At 35.9% G+C, this 23,543-nt stretch overlaps 1 protein-coding gene across 1 annotated transcript in view; it reads left to right on the plus strand.

The window, feature by feature from the left end:
* The window catches only part of LOC106063140 (uncharacterized), a 150,076-nt gene that overhangs the window by 101,879 nt on the left and 24,654 nt on the right, over nucleotides 1-23,543 (plus strand). The window contains exons 4-9 of the mRNA XM_056037516.1: nucleotides 12,095-12,265; nucleotides 12,785-12,895; nucleotides 14,161-14,226; nucleotides 14,959-15,147; nucleotides 20,285-20,394; nucleotides 22,511-22,640. Of these exons, the coding sequence (XP_055893491.1) occupies nucleotides 12,095-12,265; nucleotides 12,785-12,895; nucleotides 14,161-14,226; nucleotides 14,959-15,147; nucleotides 20,285-20,394; nucleotides 22,511-22,640 (777 nt within the window). The remainder of the gene's footprint in view (nucleotides 1-12,094; nucleotides 12,266-12,784; nucleotides 12,896-14,160; nucleotides 14,227-14,958; nucleotides 15,148-20,284; nucleotides 20,395-22,510; nucleotides 22,641-23,543) is intronic.

A 23,543-nucleotide genomic window follows, 5' to 3' on the forward strand; every position in this document is an offset into this window, starting at 1 on the left:
TCGGAGGTTTGTTCGGCCTCATACATATGGCAGCAAGAACTTCATTACAAATGACGCATTTGTCACACCCACTTTTTAGTTTATTTTATTGATTCTTGTCGATCGTTTCATAAATGTTGTTTCGTAATAATGTGACCTAAGTAATATCCATTTTCTTCATTATTAGAAATGTCTATGCAGACAAAGCTTGGTTACAAATATGCTTGTTACAACACGTTAAAAACGTAACAGAAAAAAAATTCAATGAAAAATAGTACAAAAAATTATTTTTTTTTAAATTTCCGACGGTCTTAGGCGACCCTGGCAAATGGTCATTCGACCCCCAAAGGGGTCGCAAACCACAGGTTGAGAACCCCTGGGATAAATTGTTTTTCTCTTTTCATCACACTTAGCAATATTTTTTTTTTACAAATACAAACACTTAATGTAAGTTACATACTCGATTTACTGAAAGATTCAATACATTGTCGAGACTGTAATTCATGTATTGAGTAACACACACACACACATATATATATATATATATATATATATATAAATTCTATGGATTTACAATAAAGACTTAAATTAAATTCTAAATATGATCCGCAGGTCAAATCTATAATACGATTTCCATAATATGACTGTATGTTTCTACTAAAGCTTAACTAAAACTCTAGAATGACTTGCAATCGAATTCTAACCCTGATTCCCAGTCAAACCCCAGCTTAGACTTCCAATCAAACCCTAAATGTAGCTGTAATATTCAAGCCTACATGGGAGACAGAAAATCGCTTATGCCAATCACGTGCTAAGCAAGATCATATTTAGTTTTCAATTTGCACGGCGCCGGGCTCCAGAGGATTCGGACCTCTGTGAAATCTGTAAATACGTCTGGCTTGTTATTACATACCTACATTAAAGATATCACGTGATCTTTCCCTTAATCTGACGTGAAAACTTTTCAACATGATATACATTGAGAAACGTTTGGTGTGCTTAATATGGCTGCTTTACAGGGAGATATCATGTCTAAAAAAGTCCCTTTTTACAAAGCTTGTATCAACACTCTCTGTCCGTCTGTCTGTCTAGTAAAAAAGTTAGAACATGTTTATTTCTCCCACCTCCCATTCTCGGATCAAGTTATAACTATGCACAATTATTCCTTAAACCTTCTCTAGTGCCGTGAGGTTGAGTGAATCAGACAGGAACATTAATTTGGTAGAGTTTAAGTCTCTAATAAATAGATGAATACGTTGCTGCTCGAAGAACGCAATTTTCTTCTCTTTTGAAGGTTCGTCCGTAATTTATTAGACAATGATAAGATAAGATAAGATAAGAGCTGGGTACGTGCACGACGTTCAAGTCTACCAGTCTACAGTCAATACGCCATCACGTTCTATGATCATATACATATGTTCAATATAGTGTCTAACTCTAAGACAACTAAAACGCATGAACTAAATTGGCCTTATGATCATATTATACAAAGTTCAATAAGTGTCTAAGACAACTAAAACGCATGAACTAAATTGGCCTTCTGGAGATGTCCTTCTTCAAGTTGGTGTATCTTAATTTGTACAAATGTCTAGATTTCCCATGAGTCATTGTTAGAAAGTATGTATATACATTTTTACCACATTTTTACAAAAAAATGTAGCTTAAGTAAAATTGAAAATTGATTACTTTAATGTGCAAGTTCTCTAAATTTTTTTTTAACAACTAGACTTATGTTGCCCCTATGGTTAGAAGACGGGCAAATGACCGTGAATGTATATTATCCACCTTGAAAATGCTGATAACGAGAAACATATGTATTTGGAATGTCCATTATTCCTTCAAGCTAGAAGTACTGTAATGGACCTATTGGAAGCAAACCGTGGCAATTATGTAAATGTTAACTTGTCTATTATTTTAAACAAGCTGCCAAAAATAAAAAAATAAAATGATACATAACTTTAACTTGATTATTGTTTCCGAATACAGGAATCTTGTTTGGGCTAGCTGGCTCAAATGTCTACATAATAATAAGGTGTTTGATCCTAATCACTTGGAATTAACATTTAGAAAATAATGGACATTAGAGTAGAGAATTATCTAGTTTGATTTTCATATACATGTACAATGCTCATGTAATTTTTCAGAAATAGGGTGTTGGGGGTCAGGGATATCTGATATTGTGTTGATTGTTCTGGAGTAGAGTATACTTGTATCATTTTTCTGTCTTTAGGGGGCTCATTGGTTAGGTAGTATGTCTTTGATATTAAATAATATTTCTATTACTATTATTATATTTTTAGGTTAATCACTTTTCAATTGCTTATGATTTAATACTTGTGAATTATGATAACTTACAAATAAAATCATATTATATAAAAAAAAAATAAAAAAAATAAAAAAAAGCCCACAAAAGAGGCAAGATGGCCCATAAAAGAGGCACATAAAGCTCAAAAAAAAAGAGGCAAAGAAAAGAGGCCTAAGGCCCAAGGATTCCTATGATGATAAAGCTAAAACTGAATAGCGCAAATTCTGAGGTTTCCTTTGGAAAAAAAAAATGTTACCCGCGACCCGCAGGTCTTTATTAGCGTATTACTGTCGATATAGTCACAATTAAACGAAATAATAATGTAATAAGTAAAGCGAATGTGTCAATGAAAAAATAGTGTGAATGAAGCTATCAAATAAAAATAGCTAATAGGCTTAAATCCATTCTTTCAAATTAAAACATTTGCTTGTAGGCCTACATATATTTGATTAAAATTTGAGATGAATAGACTTAATTTTGTATGTTCATGTGTTAAAGTATAAAGTAGATCTTGAAGTAGACATAGATCCAAATCTACACTAATCTAGAGTTAACAAGGTTACAAAAGACAGTTTGTGTGGAAACACAAACTCAAAATCGGCCCCCAAAAAGGTCCATCCAGGCAGGCTTCAATATTTTCAGAAAGAACATGCAAATGAAATTATATCAAAGACAAATGAGAGATAGGAATGGAGAAAGAAGGTTAACAGATCTTGTGTAACGCCCCAGCGGTCCCGCAGATCAAAGGATAGGTGAAAGTGTATGTAAAGTTATATGTGAACCTGGCCTAACTAGTTCCCCTTTTAGACCTTGTGGTCTATAGGACAGATGATGTAAAGTTCATCTGTTTTTGTGGCCTACGATTAGCGAGGGTGTCATGTAGCCAGCACAACGACCAACCGCCTATACTTTTCCCCAACTAATGTCAGGTACCCATTAGAGCTGAGTGGACTCAGAGGCGCCCAAAGATTCCAAAGTTGAAAATCCCAGTCTTCACCAGGATTTGAACCCGGACCCTCAGTTCGGAAGCCAAGCGCTTTACCGCTCAGTCACCGCGCCTCCCTTGGCCTAACTGATGTCTTATAATTGATCCAATTGTTTTGAAAAGGCTCAATCTCTTATTCGAATCCTCAAAAAAAAAAAAAAAATTCGGCAATAAAAAAAATGTTCATAAAAATGAATTTTATAAGATTACTATTTATTTTAAATTAGGTCTAACTTATAATGCATACTAATTAGCTTTTTCTCTTTAAAAAACTGCTTGCATAACTGATTTTAAAAATTAGATTTTTCGCTTTCAGAAAAAAAAAAGTAGCCGTTGCATCAGAACTTTGAGTGGTCTAAAATATTGTGATGTCGGATTTTCAATATCTTTTCTAGTTTACGAGATACAAACGGGACGGACGGACAGACGGACAGACATTTCGCACAAAACTAATAGCGTCTTTTCCCCTTTTGGGGCCGCTAAAAATTGGCTTTTATAGAGTTCATTCTGTGTTGCGCATGCGTGACCTTTTTTCATAAATGAATATAGGCCTATCTCAACACGGCTACGCAACTTTAGCGAACAGCGAACGAATGTATTAAAAATGCTTTAGAAAAACAAATTTAAATGTTAAATTGATTAAAATATCAAATGAATGGACAATAATTAGTATGTTTATGTGTTAAAGCACAAAATTATCTTTGCGAAAAGAAGTTTTATCATCTTAGAGTTCAATAAGAGTTTTAGACCTAGACCTAGGAATAGACTGGACCTCATTCACCAATCGTAAACAAACAACATTTAGCCACGTGGTGCTCTATCTCTTCTATATAATTTACGATCTCATGTTTAATTCATGATGGTTGTCACGTGACAGCTTTTTAAATTGTTTTATCAATAAGATCACGTGACTAAATGGAAAAGAAATCAAATACAGGAAGTCCTAATTCTGTGCTACTTCTATTTATACTTTATACATAGGGACTAGAAAAAAATATTTGTTTTCCGAACTCTTCTCTATTCTTACTTTTATATCTTCTTATCTTATCTTATATGATACAGACGTTACTTAAGAAAAAAAAAAGATGATTACGTCCTATACGTCAAGCATTTAGTCATGCATATAAACCAATGACTTAAATTCTACCAAGTCACTGGTTTTCCTGGCTAGCTCAGGCAACCCATTCCATGCTCTAATGGCGCTAGGTAAGAAGGAGCATTTGTACACATTTGTCCTAGCATATGGAGCGAAGAGCGCACTCCTATCTTTGTGTCTTTCAGTGTATTTTATTAAATTTTGTTTTTTTAGTTGAAGATTATGGTTCAGTGTTTTATGTATAATTGCTACTTTACTTTTAAGTCTGCTATCCTGAAGGCTTTCTAAATTTATGGATTTTACTCTAGTCTAATGTGAATATTCGTTTGTTATGAATCTCACTGCTCCATTTTGTGTCTGTTCAAGTTTCTTAATGTTTTCTTGAGTTGAGGGGTCCGAAACAGAGGATCTATATTTTATTATTTAAACGAGGTTAAATAATATTTTTATTTTATGTTCTTATTTGATTTAGAAATTTCTTTTAACAAACCCTAATGCTTTGTATGATTTTTTGATAGTTTCATCAATATGTGGATTCGGTGACAGTTTTTCATTTATTATAACCCCTAAGTATTTTACGTTTTTAGTCTGTGTTATTGGTGTTAATTTCTTTTAGTTTTTTTTTTTTTTTTTTATAAATAACGTATACATAGGCGGAAAGACATGCTCCAATTTGATTCCCATTTCTGTGATTCATCTAATTCTCTTTGTAAAATTTCTGTATCTTGTGTTGTTTTTATTGTTCTATATATTATGCAATCGCCTGAACTAATGCAATTTGGTAAATCATTTATGTAAATTAAAAATAGTAGTGGACCTAAGACTGTTCCTTGAGGTACACCTGAGTTTACTGTTATTGGTGTTGATTTAGAGCCATTTATTATTACAGTTTGCTCTCTCCCTATCAGAAAATCTTTAATCCACTGATGCAATGGACCATCAATGGCAAAATATTTTAATTTTTTGATCAAACTATGGTGGTGTACTAAAGATACTTTGTACTTTGTCAAAAGCCTTGGAAAAATCTAGTAGGATAACATCTATTTGCTCACTATTGTCTAAACCTTTTTATCTTTACTTAAGGATGTCTTACGGTTTCTAAATATTTACCAAAACAAATTCTTTAAATAATTATTTTAATTCATGCGCAATGCATAGATTCTGTCGCCCTATTTGACTAGTCTGTTTTAAAAAATCATGTTTTCGTCGGAGCCGGTAGAGTGAATCAATACCCATGTAAGAGTTCTCTCTCTTTTTTAAAAATAATTATTGCTAATAATTGCATTTTGGCATTAAAGAATAGGGGTTGGGGCGACTCGATATAAATATGTAATTTATAGCATATATAACACATATCAGTGACAGATTTTATTTTGTAAAAGTTTGTAATTTCTTAACTCTAATACAAAAAGAAAAGTATTGATGTGCCAGGTGTGAAAGTGGGATTACATCTATCGCCCCTACCACCTGGTACAACACTCTTTCATTGTATATTTACTTATGATTTCATTTGAAATTAGTGTGTGTTTGAGACATAATATACAAATGGGCTCAAATATCAATATGTAGCTTATATTATATAGATATTCAACTACTTTTGTTCACACACTATGATTTCTGCTTTAAAATTGGACCGCCCCCCCCCACTCCCCACCAGCACTGCCATGATACCAGAAGGGGAACGACATAGTATAGAGATTAGTTTAAATATATATTACAAGTACCTTTTAGCATATAGATGTATAGATATGTAACTAATTATGTTAACCAACTGTGATTTCTGCAAAAAAAAAACTGGATCGCCCCCACTCGAAAGTTAAGGGTCGGGGAGGGGGGAAATCGATACAATCGCCCCCCCCCCAAACCAAATCTGACAACATACTAGAAGGGGGCGATATAATCCAAAAATAGGTTAAAATATGAATACTTAGTATATATTATTAAAATAAGTGAAGAATTCGTATACAAATTGTGTGATTTCTCTGTTAACATTCGTCCACCCCCCACCCCCGGATCACCCAGTGCTGTGTGTTGATCATCGAAAATGTTCTTTCAACGCTAAAAGTATGCCCTAGTATACAAAAAGAAAAGATCCACATATCACGGGGAGCTCCGACTATATAAGGTCTCATTTAAACCGCCTTGATCTGTTAATGAAGGAAGCTGTCAATGAAAAAGTTGTTACCTTACTGCCTTAAACAAGTGAGTGTGCGTACTTATAACTAAATGGTCGAATTCAATTGGTGGATGATTTGTGGAGTGTAAGCCGAACATTTCCACACATCGGATCAATGCCTTCCGGACGCTGGACACGTCTCAAAAAAGGAGGACTCTATCTCTCATAACATTGATAAATAATGTCAGTAAATGAGCACATTATGTTATTGTAATGCTTGGACACGAGACACGTCTTTTTTCTTGTTTTTTTTTTTAAAGCTCGCACTAAAATATAATTATGAAAAAAAAATAGCAGAAAAAGAATCCCCTTGATGACCAGGTCGACTTTTAAACATGAACTGAATAGGACTGCTAGAGATAATCTATATAGTACTATACGTTACTATACTATGTACAAATGATGTAATGTCCCCAGAATTACTGTTTGATAGTATGTAGAGACCATATCACCATATTTTAAACAAAAACAATTTAGTTTAAGAAAACTTTAGCACTGTTTCCTATATTGCTGTATAATCGCAGAGTCTTGTGTTTCCCAGACTTCATTAACGGAACACTTATCACGTTCTGACTATGTAACGGGACACTTTACTTACTGATATAAAGAAATTTATTATTCCAATAGTTCCTGGTACACAGTTTGGGAGACACTGATCTAGGAAAAAATTTTTGAAATAAATCTCTAACGTATAATCGTAGACCACCTATGAGGCTATGTATGATTATAACTTACAATTACAGAAGTGATTACGGTATATTTTAAGTTATCTCAGTATACATATAAAAGAGATCTCAGATATTAATGAAATAAAGTTCTTACTAACAGGTACTATTTCTTTGTCTTTTCAGTCTTTATATCCTAAGGTTCCAAAAAGCCAACAATTTCGTTGCATTTTACTAACGCCATGCAAGTTTGTTTGAACTATTTAGTTAGACCATTAATCTCTCTTGAGCTTTTTGCTAAGAGCAAGAATAAATATTTATGAAAATAATTTAGCGGCCCCGAATGGAGAATAGCCGCTATACGTTTGTTAGTTTTGTGTGGTCTTTCTGTCCGTCCGTCCGTTCCGTTTAGACCTCAAAAACTAGAAATGTTATTGAAAATAAGTTATCATGACATTTTAGATCTTTCAAAGTTCTGATGCAACGGCTACTTTTTACTTTTCTGAAAACAAAAAAAAAATAATTTAAAATTAATTATTCAAGCAGTTTTTTTCATAAAAATACAACCATTTTTTACAACTTTTCACTATTACAGTATAGTAAATACTGGAAATTTATTTTAATATGCATAATGTATTTACATCATATTTTAAACACAATTATGCTAATGGATTCGTTTTTTTTTAAATATATTTTTAATAGTTTGTAATACTAAATTGATTATTTTTGTCATACTGTCATATATAAATTATATTGTGCACAAAATGTTTACTATTGTTTACAAAGAGAAGGAATCTATGTAGTATGCATAAAAGTTGAATATAATTTAAAGCAACGGAAAATAAGAATAAGCAGTGTTTCATACTATACACTTAACATTATACAGTTTTTGAAACTACACAAAACTCAGAGTAGAAAGCAAAGTTTCCCCTTTCAGACCATGCGGTCTATAGGGCAGATGATGTAAAGGTCATCCTTGGCCTACGGTTAACGAAGGTGTCATGTGGTCATCTTTACTTTTCCCCAACTAATGTCAAGAACCTATTACAACTGGGTGGAGAGGCGCCCTAAAAAGACCGGTGTTCACCAGGATTCGAACCCGGGACCCTCCTGTTCGGATCCAAGCGCTTTACCACTCAGCCATCTCTCCTCCTACTTAGACATTTAACAAAAGGGAAATGTTTTTTCCTTGAGGCCATCATTACATGCATGACTAGATTGACACATCAAATGCGTAGGACGTAATTCTATTCTGTTTTGAAATAATGTCTGATATAGATGAGATACGATTAAATCTTTATAACGATCAGTTCATTGAATGCATATGAATATTAACAATGTAATAATAATAACATAATAAATCTCCGTATCCTGTGGTATCAATTCGTTAGCCGAACTAACAATAAAACAGTATCGGCAACACTATCGACACGAGCACATGCCTTTTTACCTGCCTGAGTGGGCCACTTTGGGGGCCCATTTTGAGTTTGTGTTTCTATACTGTGTACAAATGATGTAATGTCCCCTGAATGATTGTTTGAGTGTAGATACAATATCACCAGATTTTAAATTTAGTTTAAGAAAACATTAGCACTATTCCTTATTTTTTGTCTCATTATCTAGTGTAGTGTTTCCCAGACTTCATTAGCGGAACACTTTGCTTATTTATATTAGAGATGGGAAACGAACCGAACCCGAACCGAACGAACCGAACTCGAACCTCACTTATGACCGAACCGAACCGAACCCGAACTTTGAAACTGCTTGGTACGAACCGAACCGAACGAACCCTGCTTTTCTTAACCGAACTAATTTTGCAATTTATACATCCCTTTTTTATATTTTGGGTTTAAAAAAAATTACTTAAATATTTTATTTAAATTCTAATGATTCCATTATACTTTGAAAACTTGGGAGGGGAGGGGGGGGGTATTTAAAAAAAAAAAAAAAAGCGGCGCGCTTTGATTCCCATGGGTTTTTCCGTACGTGCCGACTCTCCCCTAACCTTGAATTTTCGCGGGCTGTTTGCAATATTGGTTTTGAGTCGAATAGGCGCCCTCTAATTAGATCTAGATCTAGATTCAAGTTCCTAGTAAGTAGAAAGGTGACATTAAAATATTGTCACTTTTATTTGAGATGGCTGTTAGTTGAGAGTAGAATAATTTTGCCGATTAGAGAGTGTAGATAAGTTCATTTGTGTCCTAGTTTAAAATAAATTTTAATTATCTTCTATTAAGTGATTTATTTTTACAAAATTGTGAAGTATTCCATATTAAAATATTATCAGTGGCGTAGCAAGGGTGGGGGAGGAGGGGGAGAAATGTAAAATCCCTCCGGGCCCCTACTTGAGGGGGCCCCAAATTAGTGTTTTTTACAATAAATATTCAATATTACGCAAAATGCAGGGGCCCCTAAGAGGTCCAGCCCCTCCCGGGCCCCCAAATGATGAGAAATTCCTATCTACGCCCCTGAATATTTTTACTATTATTCTGTTTTGCATTATTGATCATCAGTATTTTTAATGCAGCGTTTCTCAAACTTTGGGTCCTCTCCCGTGGGTGGGGATGGTTAGTACCTTGAATTGGGGGATGGGGAGACGCAACTTCTTGACAAAAAGGGGTGTCATAGTGTGTGTGTTTTCTGGTGGCGGTAAGAAGAGGTTAAGCGATTGATTGGTGTTTATGCATAAAGGATGATGAAATTAGAATAATGCAAACGTGAAACGGCAGACAATCTTGAGACATGAAAGAGTAAAGACGTTGTTTTGTGGTGACCTAGATTTTGTTTAAATATCAGTATATTTCATAAATATTACATCTCTATCTCAAGTTAAATATCAGTATATTTCATTAATATTACATCTCTATCAAAAGTTAAATATGTGAATATTGTAATAACAGTTAGGCTATATTGAGTTGTTCACATAAGAACTTTATTTTAAAGTTTATTAAGCTTATACATTATTATAAGGCTTGTCTTCGAGTCCGAAGATTAGTGAGGAATACAGTTTTTCCCATGGCTGCGCAGGCCCAGCTGTGACCTACATATTTTGCCACATCCAGGGCAAGCATAACCACTGTTCGCAGGTGGTCGATTTAGTTTTTCTTTTCGCGTCTGCGTTTGTCCTCGGCAGCGGATTTTCTTTTGGTCTCAAATGTGTATCCCGCGGCCTTTGGGAGTAAACTCCAACTGACTCGTTCTAAGGCCGCATGCAACCAAGTGCTCTCTTCTATGTCAGCTAAGGAAAGTTGACGCCTAAGCTGGTCTTTGAAGCGTTTCCGTGGGGCGCCTCTGTAACGTCGACCGCCTTTTAGCTCACCAAAAAAAGACTGCCTTTGGCATACGTTCGTCCCCCGTACGGGATACGTGCCCTGCCCAGCGTAACTGTCGGACAATAAAAAGTCCATCTATACTATCCTTACCGGTAAAAATATAAAACGCCTTTATTGCTTCAATTGTACTAGCTGTCTGTAAGCGACAAACCAATGACCAACTAACAAAGAGAGGGGACATTGAAAAAAAGTTTAGTGTAACTTATCTGAATATTAGTATAATTACATGTTTTAAAATTAAAATATATTAAGTGGAGATGTCATTTTATCTTCTAATAAGACCTTGTCAACTGAAGACTGCTTTTAGCGAGGCGCATATGCACAATATGGGTCAAAACGTTTTGAATAAAACATTTTAAAACATCTCCGCTAGTGTGATTCTTCTGTATATTACAATTTATAATAGTGAAGACTCATGTGTGAAAAAAAAATCCTCGATAGAGACGTCTTTACACGAAGAATATTTCTTTAAAAAGATCACGCCCATTATAGAAGTATGTGCGCAATATGTAGGCCTTCCTAGAATGTCCCTTGCATAATTCTATTGGCCAGGTCTGCCTCTTTATTATTAGATTTAATATGGCCCTCGACTTTTTTTTTATTATGATGAATAGTGCGTTCTGAAAGAAAGCACATCGATATTAGCCTTTTAAAAAAAATTCGCTTATCGCCGAGTCACACCCTGAATTAAACCACTTGCCGACTTGAGCAAAAACCTGCCGCATCTTCATTTCTATCTCCGAAATTTTTACAACGCTTTAAATGTATGTAGGCAACATTATTTTGGCAAAAGTATTGCCCATAGGCCTATTATATATTGCAAAGTATTTCTTTTATGTAAAAATTCAAATAAAAAAGTTTTAACTAATAAATTGCATTAAACCTTATAACTTAATTTTGCTATTACATAATTTCCTAACATCGAACCGAGCCGAACCCGAACTTTAGACCTGACCGAACCGAACCGAACCCGAACTATACTCGTCATCGAACCGAACCGAACTCGAACTTAAATCTGAGCGAACCGAACAGAACCCGAACTTTAAAAGTTGGGTTCGATTCCCATCTCTAATTTATATAGAAAGATTAGCGTGCTCTCATATAAATATATATGTATATTTATGAAGTGATGGTCTGGTACATGGAGTGATGGTTTAGTACATGGAGTGATGGTTTAGTACATGGAGTGATGGTCTGGTAAATGGAGTGATGGTCTGGTAAATGGAGTGATGGTCTGGTAAATGAAGTGATGGTCTGGTACATGGAGTGATGGTCTGGTAAATGAAGTGATGGTCTGGTAAATGGAGTGATGGTCTGGTAAATGGAGTGATGGTCTGGTAAATGGAGTGATGGTCTGGTAAATGGAGTGATGGTCTGGTAAATGGAGTGATGGTCTGGTAAATGGAGTGATGGTCTGGTAAATGAAGTGATGGTCTGGTAAATGGAGTGATGGTCTGGTAAATGAAGTGATGGTCTGGTAAATGGAGTGATGGTCTGGTACATGGAGTGATGGTCTGGTAAATGGAATGATGTGTAATGGTTTGTTACATTTTCAGGTGTCTTATGCTGAAACGTCACCAGCTTTAAGAGAAAGGGAAAAGTACAGGACTTTCTTCAGCCTTGCCATCGGAGATTCAGCACTGAATCCTGCCCGTCGAATGCTAGTGAAGTATTTCAAGTGGGACAAAGTGGCGGCTCTCTATGAAGACCATGAGACGTTATCTTTGGTAAGTCATTCATTAGCTGCAACTTTAGGACATTTTAACAGTGGCCAATGAAGAGAAAGCCGTCATTTTTTATGCTATTTGTCTGTCCGTCTGTCTTTTTGTCGCATTTGTTATCCCAAAAAAATTGAATTGTGAGTTTTCATTCATAGCGGATAACTCTAAATAGCTAGCTAATTGGTGTATCCGGCGTATAAAAACCAAAGGAAATGTTGATGCAATTTAAAAGGTCTAAGATTAAGTGTGTGTACCTCTCTAGCACTGTGAAATCACATTTCTAAGCACAAAGTAACCTTATTATGTAGTTGGCGATAGCCATCTTTTAATATAGACTCCTTGACATTGTTGCGAATAAAAAAATTATAGTGAAAATCTCCAACTGAAAATCCGATTTTACTGTTTCTATGGAAACTACTAAAGCTTTTGCATGCATTATTTCTAGCGACTGGAATAAGAAAATGTGTGTTAGATAAACTTTATTTCTAAACTACATTTGAACTCGTCACATACCTTTTTCTTCAGGCTTTTAATGACATCAACAAAGATTTCTCGGCTCACGACATCATCATTAAGTCATCGACGTCATTCAAAGATGTCAAGGTCGAAGTGCCAGGAAAGCTGAAAGAAATGATGGTGAGTGATTTTAACTCTTTCTATCCGTAATTATTTTCCTTGTTCCGATAGTATTATTCGTTTGGCTCATTTTCATTTCACTATCCTGTTTAGATTAAACTTCAATAACATTTTTGTATGTTATCAGAAATTGCTATATTTGGTATCGAATGCATGCTCTTTTTACACAACACAAATTCTATTGGTCTCCGTCAGTCGTAGAACGACTATGGTTTATCTCAGAGCACACTTCCTCATGTGGATGTAGAGCTATGTCTTCCCAATTTTCCAGTATTGATGTTCACTGATTTGAGGTCCCGTTTTATTACATCTATGTAACGGAATTGGGGGCGACCAGTTTTTTTCAACGCAAATTAAAGCTTATAAATCCAAGAAATCCATTTAGTTTAATGGGTTGAAATCAACATTGGCATCTTCAATTAGGAGAGAAAGTGTTTAGAAAATAATAACCTTTATTATAATAACATAAACAAAGATACATAACTTTAGTCATGAATGATGAGATGAATTGGCATTAGTTGTGGTCGCAACTATGTCGCCCACACTTCAGTTTCCTACTCTCCACGCAGCTATGTCGCCCACACTTCAGTTTCCTACTCTCCACGCAGCTATGTCGCCCACATTTCAGTTTCCTACTCTCCACGCAGCTATGTCGCCCACACTTCGGTTTCCTACTCTCCACGCAGCTATGTCGCCCACACTTCAGTTTCCTACTCTCCACGCAGCTCTTGTATCCAAAAGAATGGCAAGCAAGTGCCGATACAGTTTTCGGGTAGCAGGCTCTATCATTGGGTTGCACTGAGTGCTGCATAGTCGCCGGCTCCTTATTTTTCCTCAGGGTTGATTCCGAAACCTTTCCAATGATTGGGTATAGCTGCAAGGCAGCAGAAGTTTGAATTCAGAGTTTTCCATCTCCTAGGTGGGTAGCCAGCAATGGCTAACGATCCCTTCCTGCCCAAAGCTTACTGATTTAGGCGCAATAACTTTAAACACTTATTTTAAAAATAGTGACAGTTAAAAGGATAGACACAGGTATATTGCTTTTGACAGTGACATAGACAGGTACAGAGACATGGAAATTAACATGATAGTGACTTAGACATAGACTTTGACATGACACTGACAATAACAGAGACATTGACTAGAAAGTGACACAACCAAGGATAGAGACTCGAACATTGCCAAGACAGTGACAGGGCCAAAACTATCCCTAGAAAGTGGTTTGTTCATTACAACAGTTTCTTTGCTACTTTTGATCCTACCAGGACTTGGACGTTCGAATCCTTCTGGCTGGGTTTAGAGAATCCACAGCGAGGCAAGTGTTCTGTCAGGTTTGTGATTGACTAAGGAATGAATGCATGCTCTATTGAAAACTTCCAGATAAATGTTACCCTCTTTGAATTGCATCTAACTGTCAGCAATAACCATTTTATAAAGACATCACTAGATTTTTAAACTTTAAAACTTTTAAACATAAAAACAGTTCCACACTGTTACCTAATTTTTCTACCACATTTAAAGAACATTTCAAACTTTTCTATGGCCTATGGTTCCATTTAATCTCCTCTATCCTTACTAGTACACTTAATCTTTTTGACATTACTGGGTCACTTAATCTTTGTTTTGCCCGTACTGGGTCACTTAATCTTTGTTTTGCCCATATTGGGTTACTTAATCTTATCCGCACTTCCAAGGTCACTTAATCTTTTTTGGCCTTACTGGGTCACTTAATCTTATCTGCCATTACTGGGTCCACTTAATCTTTTTTTGCTCTTACTGGGTCGCTTAATTTTTTTTTTTTGCCATTGCTGGGTCACTTAATCTTTTTTTTTTGCCCTTACTGGGTCACTTAATATCGTTAACTAGAAGTAGTCAGTAGCAAATGTTAATCTGTGGAAAAAAATACTTGTCCATGTGTTCATTCTGTTGGTTACAATTTAGTCCAAATGTTCTCTTATGTTCTAGATATATTCTCGTGTCAATGCCTGGAATATAGAAAAATTCTCAATAAGTAAAATTAAGATGTACGTAAATGATTTGTTCTATCATCTGATCTACTGTAGGCCTACAGGCTGGGTATGTATGGCCCCAGGTATGTATGGATTCTAGTGGGCCTACTGAAAAGTTATTGGTGGACGGAGGTGTTGGACACTGCCTGCACCGTACAGGAGATCGGCACAGCGGTGGAGGGCGCCTTCATCATCTTCAGTCTCAATGGGCTTCTCGACGGTGGCAAGTCTGTGGCTAATCTGGTAAAAAGTAATGTTTTTGTGATACTAATGATTAGCTAAGTTGGAGCCGGTGATGAGTAGCAGGGCCAGCCTTTGGCATAAGAACTCTGTGTGGTCGCGTTAAGAGAAGAAATAACGAAACTTGTCCTCAATATTATTGTTGGAGTACACTAGGTTTTTAAAAATTGCATACTTTTATTTTTTTTTTTTGCTTTTATTTTTAATTTATTTCAATTAGGACCACTTCGCCTAGGGCCTCCAATTAACCAAGACCGTTCTTGTAAGTCGACACATTTGAACGACAATCTTAGTTTAGACTATGTTCTAGTGGCTGGGATGGGAAATGGGGGGGGTCAGACTTTAAGTATTAATTATACACATTTGTAAGACCCTCGTGTTTAGATTTTAATGCCAGAACTACTTGATGTGTGGAACCTGACCATTCCATTTACTATCTTTATAATTTTAAGTCGTGATACCCAAGCTTCGGTGATTAGGCCAAATCCTGCCAGTAATGCGTTTTATTCCGGCCCTTCGACACCTCTGCCCACAACGCACACACAATCAGCGCTATATCGTTTCCACTGGACGACTTTTTTTTTTTTAAGGTGATACGACCTGTCGTACAAGTGTCGGAATATAAATGGCTTCCAGCCAAAAAGGTTTATGAGCATAACTGCTCCTACAAAAAAATCATTTCTACGTATGTGTACAGTTGACAACTAAAAGATAAGATAATTTCTACGTATGTGTACATTTAGCAACTAAAAGATAAGATAATTTCTACGTATGTGTACAGTTGACAACTAAAAGATAAGATAAGTTCTACGTATTTGTACATTTAGCATCTAAAGATATACGATTATCTCAAGGCATGTCTACATTTTGTATGTACCACCACTGGAAGAAACCAATTTTTCTTGTGATGAGGTTATTGTATCGACTCCTTCAGTTGCCTATATACATATTTCTCCGCCCAATAAAAGAAATGATTTTCTCCCTGCATTGAAGCTCCACGGGGGTGCAATGGGGCGTTGGTGCATTTTTCGCGTCACTAAGTTCACATAGAGAACAATGAATCAGTAGGCAACCATCCATTTCTCCTATTAGCATTCGAAAGAACTCTTGGAACATTGGATTGATCATTTTATGGTTGTTTCCCTCTTTCAATGATAGGTTTTAAGTTTTTTAGTTTTCAAGCATATATGGATAGTCGGATACATTACATCAGTGATGCCCAACCTAAATCGAACTGCGGGCCATTTTAATTTCCGACACTCGTGTCGCGGGCCATATGACCGAAAAGATGCAAAAACGAAATGAAATTGACCTGAAACAATTTTTTTAGAAACGTGTGTATCTAGGACTTACAATAATTAATGGGATATTTGAAGTTGATCTTTGTTTTCACGTCTCTACTTAAAATATGAATATGATTGTAGATACCTTTACCACCGACTCATTTTTTTGTCTCTTTTTGGTGAATATTCCCATCGATCCTCCAATCTCTAGGCGTAGGTTAATAATCTTTATTCACAGCTCAAGGCAAGAATGGTGTCATATTTGTTTTATAATGCCGTCTGCATGTTGTTGTTGTTTTTTAAAGAAAAAAAAACAGCTACATTTTCTTTACAAATCAAATATCTTGGATTTTTATCATGTATCCCCCAAAAAGTAAAGATCCATTCGATTTCCCTAGTAGATCCTAAATTCAGAGTCTACTTGTAGTTTCCTCGGCTCTCCCATTTCATAAACGTTCACATATTAATATCAGAAAAAAAATGAGGGCCCAAAAGTAGGTAAAGATAAATTTTTCAATCTTTTTTTTTTTTTTTTTGGAGGGAGGGAATTTCTACACTGTCACTTTGTGTCCACGGTTCGGAGGCCGGATGGAACCCCGTCGCGGGCCGGATCTGGCCCACGGGCCGTACTTTGGGCATCACTGCATTACATAATATATTCAAAAAATACAATACCTTGATATTTTTTGTTAAGAGAGACAACCTAGGTATCCCTATGAAGGCAACAACCACTAAACAGTATCATAAAAAAAAAGTTAATATCATCCATAGTACTAAAGCATATACCACTATCCTATATTAATTTAATTTAATAATCAGATTGCCTAAGCTAGTAACTTGTGAATGATAGATATTTGTTATTGAAACATTTAAGTCGATTGTGGGCATACCAGCTGAAATCGTTCAAATTGGCCTATTAGAGTGTAGACTGTAGACGTTTCTATATAAATGTCAATTCAGACATTTCTCTTTGTTTTTACGTAGACATATTTGTTTCATTTAGTGTCTTCTTTGTATAGTGCAGATATGTCTTTTTGTATAGTACAGACCTACCTCTTTGTATAGTGCAGACCTACCTCTTTGTATAGTGCAGACCTACCTCTTTGTATAGTGCAGATATGTCTCTTTGTATAGTGCAGACCTACCTCTTTGTATAGTGCAGACCTACCTCTTTGTATAGTGCAGACCTACCTCTTTGTATAGTACAGACCTACCTCTTTGTATAGTGCAGACCTACCTCTTTGTATAGTGCAGACCTACCTCTTTGTATAGTGCAGACCTACCTCTTTGTATAGTACAGATATGTCTCTTTGTATAGTGCAGACCTACCTCTTTGTATAGTGCAGATATGTCTCTTTGTATAGTGCAGACCTACCTCTTTGTATAGTGCAGATATGTCTCTTTGTATAGTGCAGACCTACCTCTTTGTATAGTGCAGACCTACCTCTTTGTATAGTGCAGACCTAACTCTTTGTATAGTACAGATATGTCTCTTTGTATAGTGCAGACCTATCTCTTTGTATAGTGCAGATATGTCTCTTTGTATAGTGAAAACCTACCTCTTTGTATAGTGCAGACCTACCTCTTTGTATAGTGCAGACCTACCTCTTTGTATAGTGCAGACATGTCTCTTTGTATAGTGCAGACCTACCTCTTTGTATAGTGCAGACATGTCTCTTTGTATAGTGCAGACCTACCTCTTTGTATAGTGCAGACCTACCTCTTTGTATAGTGCAGACTTACCTCTTTGTATAGTGCAGACCTACCTCTTTGTATAGTGCAGACCTACCTCTTTGTATAGTGCAGACTTGTCTCTTTGTATAGTGCAGACCTACCTCTTTGTATAGTGCAGATATGTCTCTTTGTATAGTGCAGACCTACCTCTTTGTATAGTGCAGATATGTCTCTTTGTATAGTGCAGACCTACCTCTTTGTATAGTGCAGACCTACCTCTTTGTATAGTGCAGACCTACCTCTTTGTATAGTACAGATATGTCTCTTTGTATAGTGCAGACCTATCTCTTTGTATAGTGCAGATATGTCTCTTTGTATAGTGAAAACCTACCTCTTTGTATAGTGCAGACCTACCTCTTTGTATAGTGCAGACCTACCTCTTTGTATAGTGCAGACATGTCTCTTTGTATAGTGCAGACCTACCTCTTTGTATAGTGCAGACATGTCTCTTTGTATAGTGCAGACCTACCTCTTTGTATAGTGCAGACCTACCTCTTTGTATAGTGCAGACTTACCTCTTTGTATAGTGCAGACCTACCTCTTTGTATAGTGCAGACCTACCTCTTTGTATAGTGCAGACTTGTCTCTTTGTATAGTGCAGACCTATCTCTTTGTATAGTGCAGATATGTCTCTTTGTATAGTGCAGACCTACCTCTTTGTATAGTGCAGACATGTCTCTTTGTATAGTGCAGACCTACCTCTTTGTATAGTGCAGATATGTCTCTTTGTATAGTGCAGACCTACCTCTTTGTATAGTGCAGATATGTCTCTTTGTATAGTGCAGACCTACCTCTTTGTATAGTGCAGATATGTCTCTTTGTATAGTGCAGACCTACCTCTTTGTATAGTGCAGACCTACCTCTTTGTATAGTGCAGATATGTCTCTTTGTATAGTGCAGACCTACCTCTTTGTATAGTGCAGACATGTCTCTTTGTATAGTGGAGACCTACCTCTTTGTATAGTGCAGACTTGCCTCTATGTATAATGCAGACCTACCTCTTTGTATAGTGCAGACCTACCTCTTTGTATAGTACAGATATGTCTCTTTGTATAGTGCAGACCTACCTCTTTGTATAGTGCAGATATGTCTCTTTGTATAGTGAAAACCTACCTCTTTGTATAGTGCAGACCTACCTCTTTGTATAGTGCAGACCTACCTCTTTGTATAGTGCAGACATGTCTCTTTGTATAGTGCAGACATGTCTCTTTGTATAGTGCAGACATGTCTCTTTGTATAGTGCAGACCTACCTCTTTGTATTGTGCAGACCTACCTCTTTGTATAGTGCAGACCTACCTCTTTGTATAGTGCAGACCTACCTTTTTGTATAGTGCAGACCTACCTCTTTGTATAGTGCAGACATGTCTCTTTGTATAGTGCAGACCTATCTCTTTGTATAGTGCAGATATGTCTCTTTGTATAATGCAGACCTACCTCTTTGTATAGAGCAGACATGTCTCTTTGTATAGTGCAGACCTACCTCTTTGTATAGTGCAGATATGTCTCTTTGTATAGTGCAGACCTACCTCTTTGTATAGTGCAGATATGTCTCTTTGTATAGTGCAGTTATGTCTCTTTGTATAGTGCAGACCTACTTCTTTGTATAGTGCAGATATGTCTCTTTGTATAGTGCAGACCTACCTCTTTGTATAGTGCAGACTTGCCTCTATGTATAATGCAGACCTACTTCTTTGTATAGTGTAGACATGCCTCTTTCATGTAGAGTAAAACTCCTTTTTTTAGCACAGACATGACTCTTTGTTTTAGCGTCTACACTAAGCCTCTTTTCATCGTAATCGTCGTCATCATCATCATGTGTCCCTTGCCTTTGGTCGTAGTGCAGACCTGTGTATTTGTCTACCGTACAGAGTAATGTTACCTCTTGTTATTGTCTAGACACCATTCGTGAAACTCCCCATAGAATAAGACACACGTAGATTTCCTCGTTAACGTTACTTAAACACTAAACCAGCAAAGTGGTGGAGGGTGCAGGTCATAGTTAGCACTCCATCTAATTAGCTGTCTGTTCTGGTTAGTGCGAATGGTTCAAATATTGCCCGCTCAAAACTACTTCCCCTCTCATTGAGTGATGTAACTTTTTCTTCCTTGGATGCCTTCCCAGACGTCCAGCGAGTTTAGAGACGCCTACATCAATGCCAACGGAAGTCTACCCCTGAGTATTTTTGCCGCCAGCACTTATGACACGATTTGGACTATGGCCTTGACACTCAGGTTGGTCAGTATTTGAATATTAGTGCATTGTTTTAACTGCCTGGTATCTATTTTTTTTTTACAAAGCTTTATAAACTCGTCTGTCTGGTAAACATTTTGAACACGTTACATTTGAACACTTTACATTTGAACACGTTACATTTGAACACGTTACATTTGAACACGTTACATTTGAACACGTTACATTTGAACACGTTACATTTATTTGAACACGTTACATTTGAACACGTTACATTTGAACACGTTATTTCTCCAACACCCATGCTCGATTATCCTAAAGAGCAAAACGAAACTTTAATCATTAACTGTTCATTATTTCTGGTTAATTAGATTGTTCAAAGTTCCCCCAGCAGAATCTTTCCAAGAAAATTTAATGTGGTACACATTCTGAGAAATCCACACAAATCAGCAGCTATTCATAAACGACGTCCTTTGACACCATTCATAGTTTTAGAGTATACCACAATAATTTCTTAACAATACACTCAGATAATCAAAAAGAGTCTATGAATCGATCAACATCTGAATCCAAGAATTTTTTAATTCAGAATGTTTGTAGTTACATCAATATCTTATACACAACACAAAGAACAACTTAACAAAGTGAAGACTTCTGGGGGCACAGTCGTTTTAACTGAATGGCTATAATCTCCACTTCACTGGGGACATAATAAATTATGTCATAATTAAATGTTCCACAATGTATGCTTCACATGAGCCAACAGTTTTGTTATGTATTGAGAAGTCTGTGCTTCACAGGAGCCAACAGTTTTGTTATATATTGAGAAGTCCACCTGCCGTTTTTTTCTCAGAAAAATATGGATCATTAACATTATAACAATCAACACTGAGGACAACAAATAGGCTTCCGAGGTCACTATCTATCTATCTATCTATCTATCTATCTATCTATCTATCTATCTATCTATCTATCCTATCTATCTATCTATCTATCTATCTATCTGTCTGTCTGTCTGTCTGTCTATCTATCTATCTATCTCTATCTATCTATCTATCTATCTATCTATCTATCTATCTATCTATCTATCTATCTATCTATCTATCTATCTATCTATCTATCTATCTATCTATCTATCTATCTCTATCTATCTATCTATCTATCTATCTATCTATCTATCTATCTATCTATCTATCTATTTATCTATCTATCTATCTATCTATCTATCTATCTATCTATCTATCTGTCTGTGTGTCTATCTATCTATCTATCCATCTATCTATCTATCTATCTATCTATCTATCTATCTATCTATCTATCTATCTATCTATCTATCTATCTATCTATCTGTCTGTGTGTCTATCTATCTATCTATCTATCTATCTATCTATCTATCTATCTATCTATCTATCTATCTATCTATCTATCTATCTATCTATCTATCTATCTATCTATCTGTCTATCTGTGTGTCTATCTATCTATCATATAAGATAAGGCAGAATAATAAGGAGGTCTCAATGTCCGATTCGCACATACCTTTAACACTGCAAAGTCAGGCCCTGATCCGGCCCTGATTTTCAGCCTAGTTATGTTTCCACTGTCTAACTCTACCAAGTGCGACAACCTCGACAAGTTGGGAAAGTGTTCTTTTTTCTCTTCCTTCGTTTAATGAATTTCCGGTCTGAAAATGAACGTCAGCATCCACGAGAGAAGCAACAAAATAAACAAAAGTAATGTGAATTACATAGAAAAAAAAATGCCCAGACAAAGTAAATAAGACAGAATTGTTGATACCATTTTTTTTTATTTGAAAGGATTTTTTAAAATAAAAATTATGTTCCATCAAAAAACCCAGACTGGATATTAACACTTAGCAATAATGATGTGTGCTTAAGTTGTTTATATTGACTGGCTTTTTTTCTGAGAAATTTACAAGAGCATTACAGTCTTCGATGAATTAATTAATTATCAAATACTTGTATCTGAATTCATATTTAAATAAAACGTAAAAACAGACTCTACTCTGGAGTTGTCGTTTCTAGATTGCAGTTTAAAATAACCTCTTTGTTTCCGTTTGAGGTTGTTATTATTATTATTGTTTTTTTTTTGTTTTTTTTTTGTGGAAATTTTTCCTCATTACACCAAATTTACATCAGACAGGCAACATCGGAATGGTCGGAGAACGGAACAGCTCCGCTGTTACATCAGCTGAGCTACGATGTCATGGCCGACGTTAAGGAGACGTTTATCACCACTATGGAGAATCTCGAGTTCCCGGGAGTTTCAGTGAGTAAGCAAGCATGAGTAGGAGGAGGGAGTGGGGGGCGGAGGGGAACGATAAATGACGACTGCATGCCCCAAGTATGTTGTTTTAAAGGGGGACAATTGAATTTCAAAACAAAACGGAAATAACCAAAAGCTGATGAAAACAAGTCTTTGATCATCTGTTCCTCTGTGTTACAGGTTCTAATTTCGTACCGTAGACGTAGAGAGCTTTTTTTTTTATAGAAAATGAAGGCATTGTTTGCTTAAGAAGATAATTACGACTGAGTCTCAGAATTATTCTATCTGTCGTAGCCAATCGGAAGTGGAAAGTTTAATAAAATTATCATAATAAAATATAGGTCTACATGTAAAAAACATCGTAATATTGAGATTTATTTCTCCTGGATTCGTTTAGAAAGAGCCTACGTACCTCCAGATCAGATCAGCTTAGGAGCGGGCCAAACACTTAAAGTAAAAATAATTGACGGCCATATTTTTTTATAAAAATAAAATACAGAAATTTATATCAGAAAATGAAATTTAAACTGTTGCAATGTATTATACTGCGATTATTTTGATAATTATTCGTCATAATTCGGTTCCTATTGGAACGTAGTTTTCTGAAGAGGTAACTGAGGTTTTCATCCTTCAATCTATTTCTGACACCATTTTTGTTTCGTACCAGCATTACTAAAAAGAAAGCTGACCAGAAATATACAAAGATGCAAACATCACAGACGAAATTCTGATCATCAAACATTGCTGACTGCACATGTGCAAGTTTCAACTTCAAGTCGTCTGAAGCAAAAAGCAGCAATTCATAGACGAATTCAAATGTTCAATTATATTACAAAGATTTTAAAACTATTTTTTTCTACACTGTGAGGAAAATTATTTTTTTACAAAACCTATGGCGGGCCCGAT

This window comes from Biomphalaria glabrata, chromosome 8 (assembly GCF_947242115.1).
Source record: "Biomphalaria glabrata chromosome 8, xgBioGlab47.1, whole genome shotgun sequence".
Taxonomy (NCBI): Eukaryota; Metazoa; Mollusca; class Gastropoda; family Planorbidae; genus Biomphalaria; species Biomphalaria glabrata.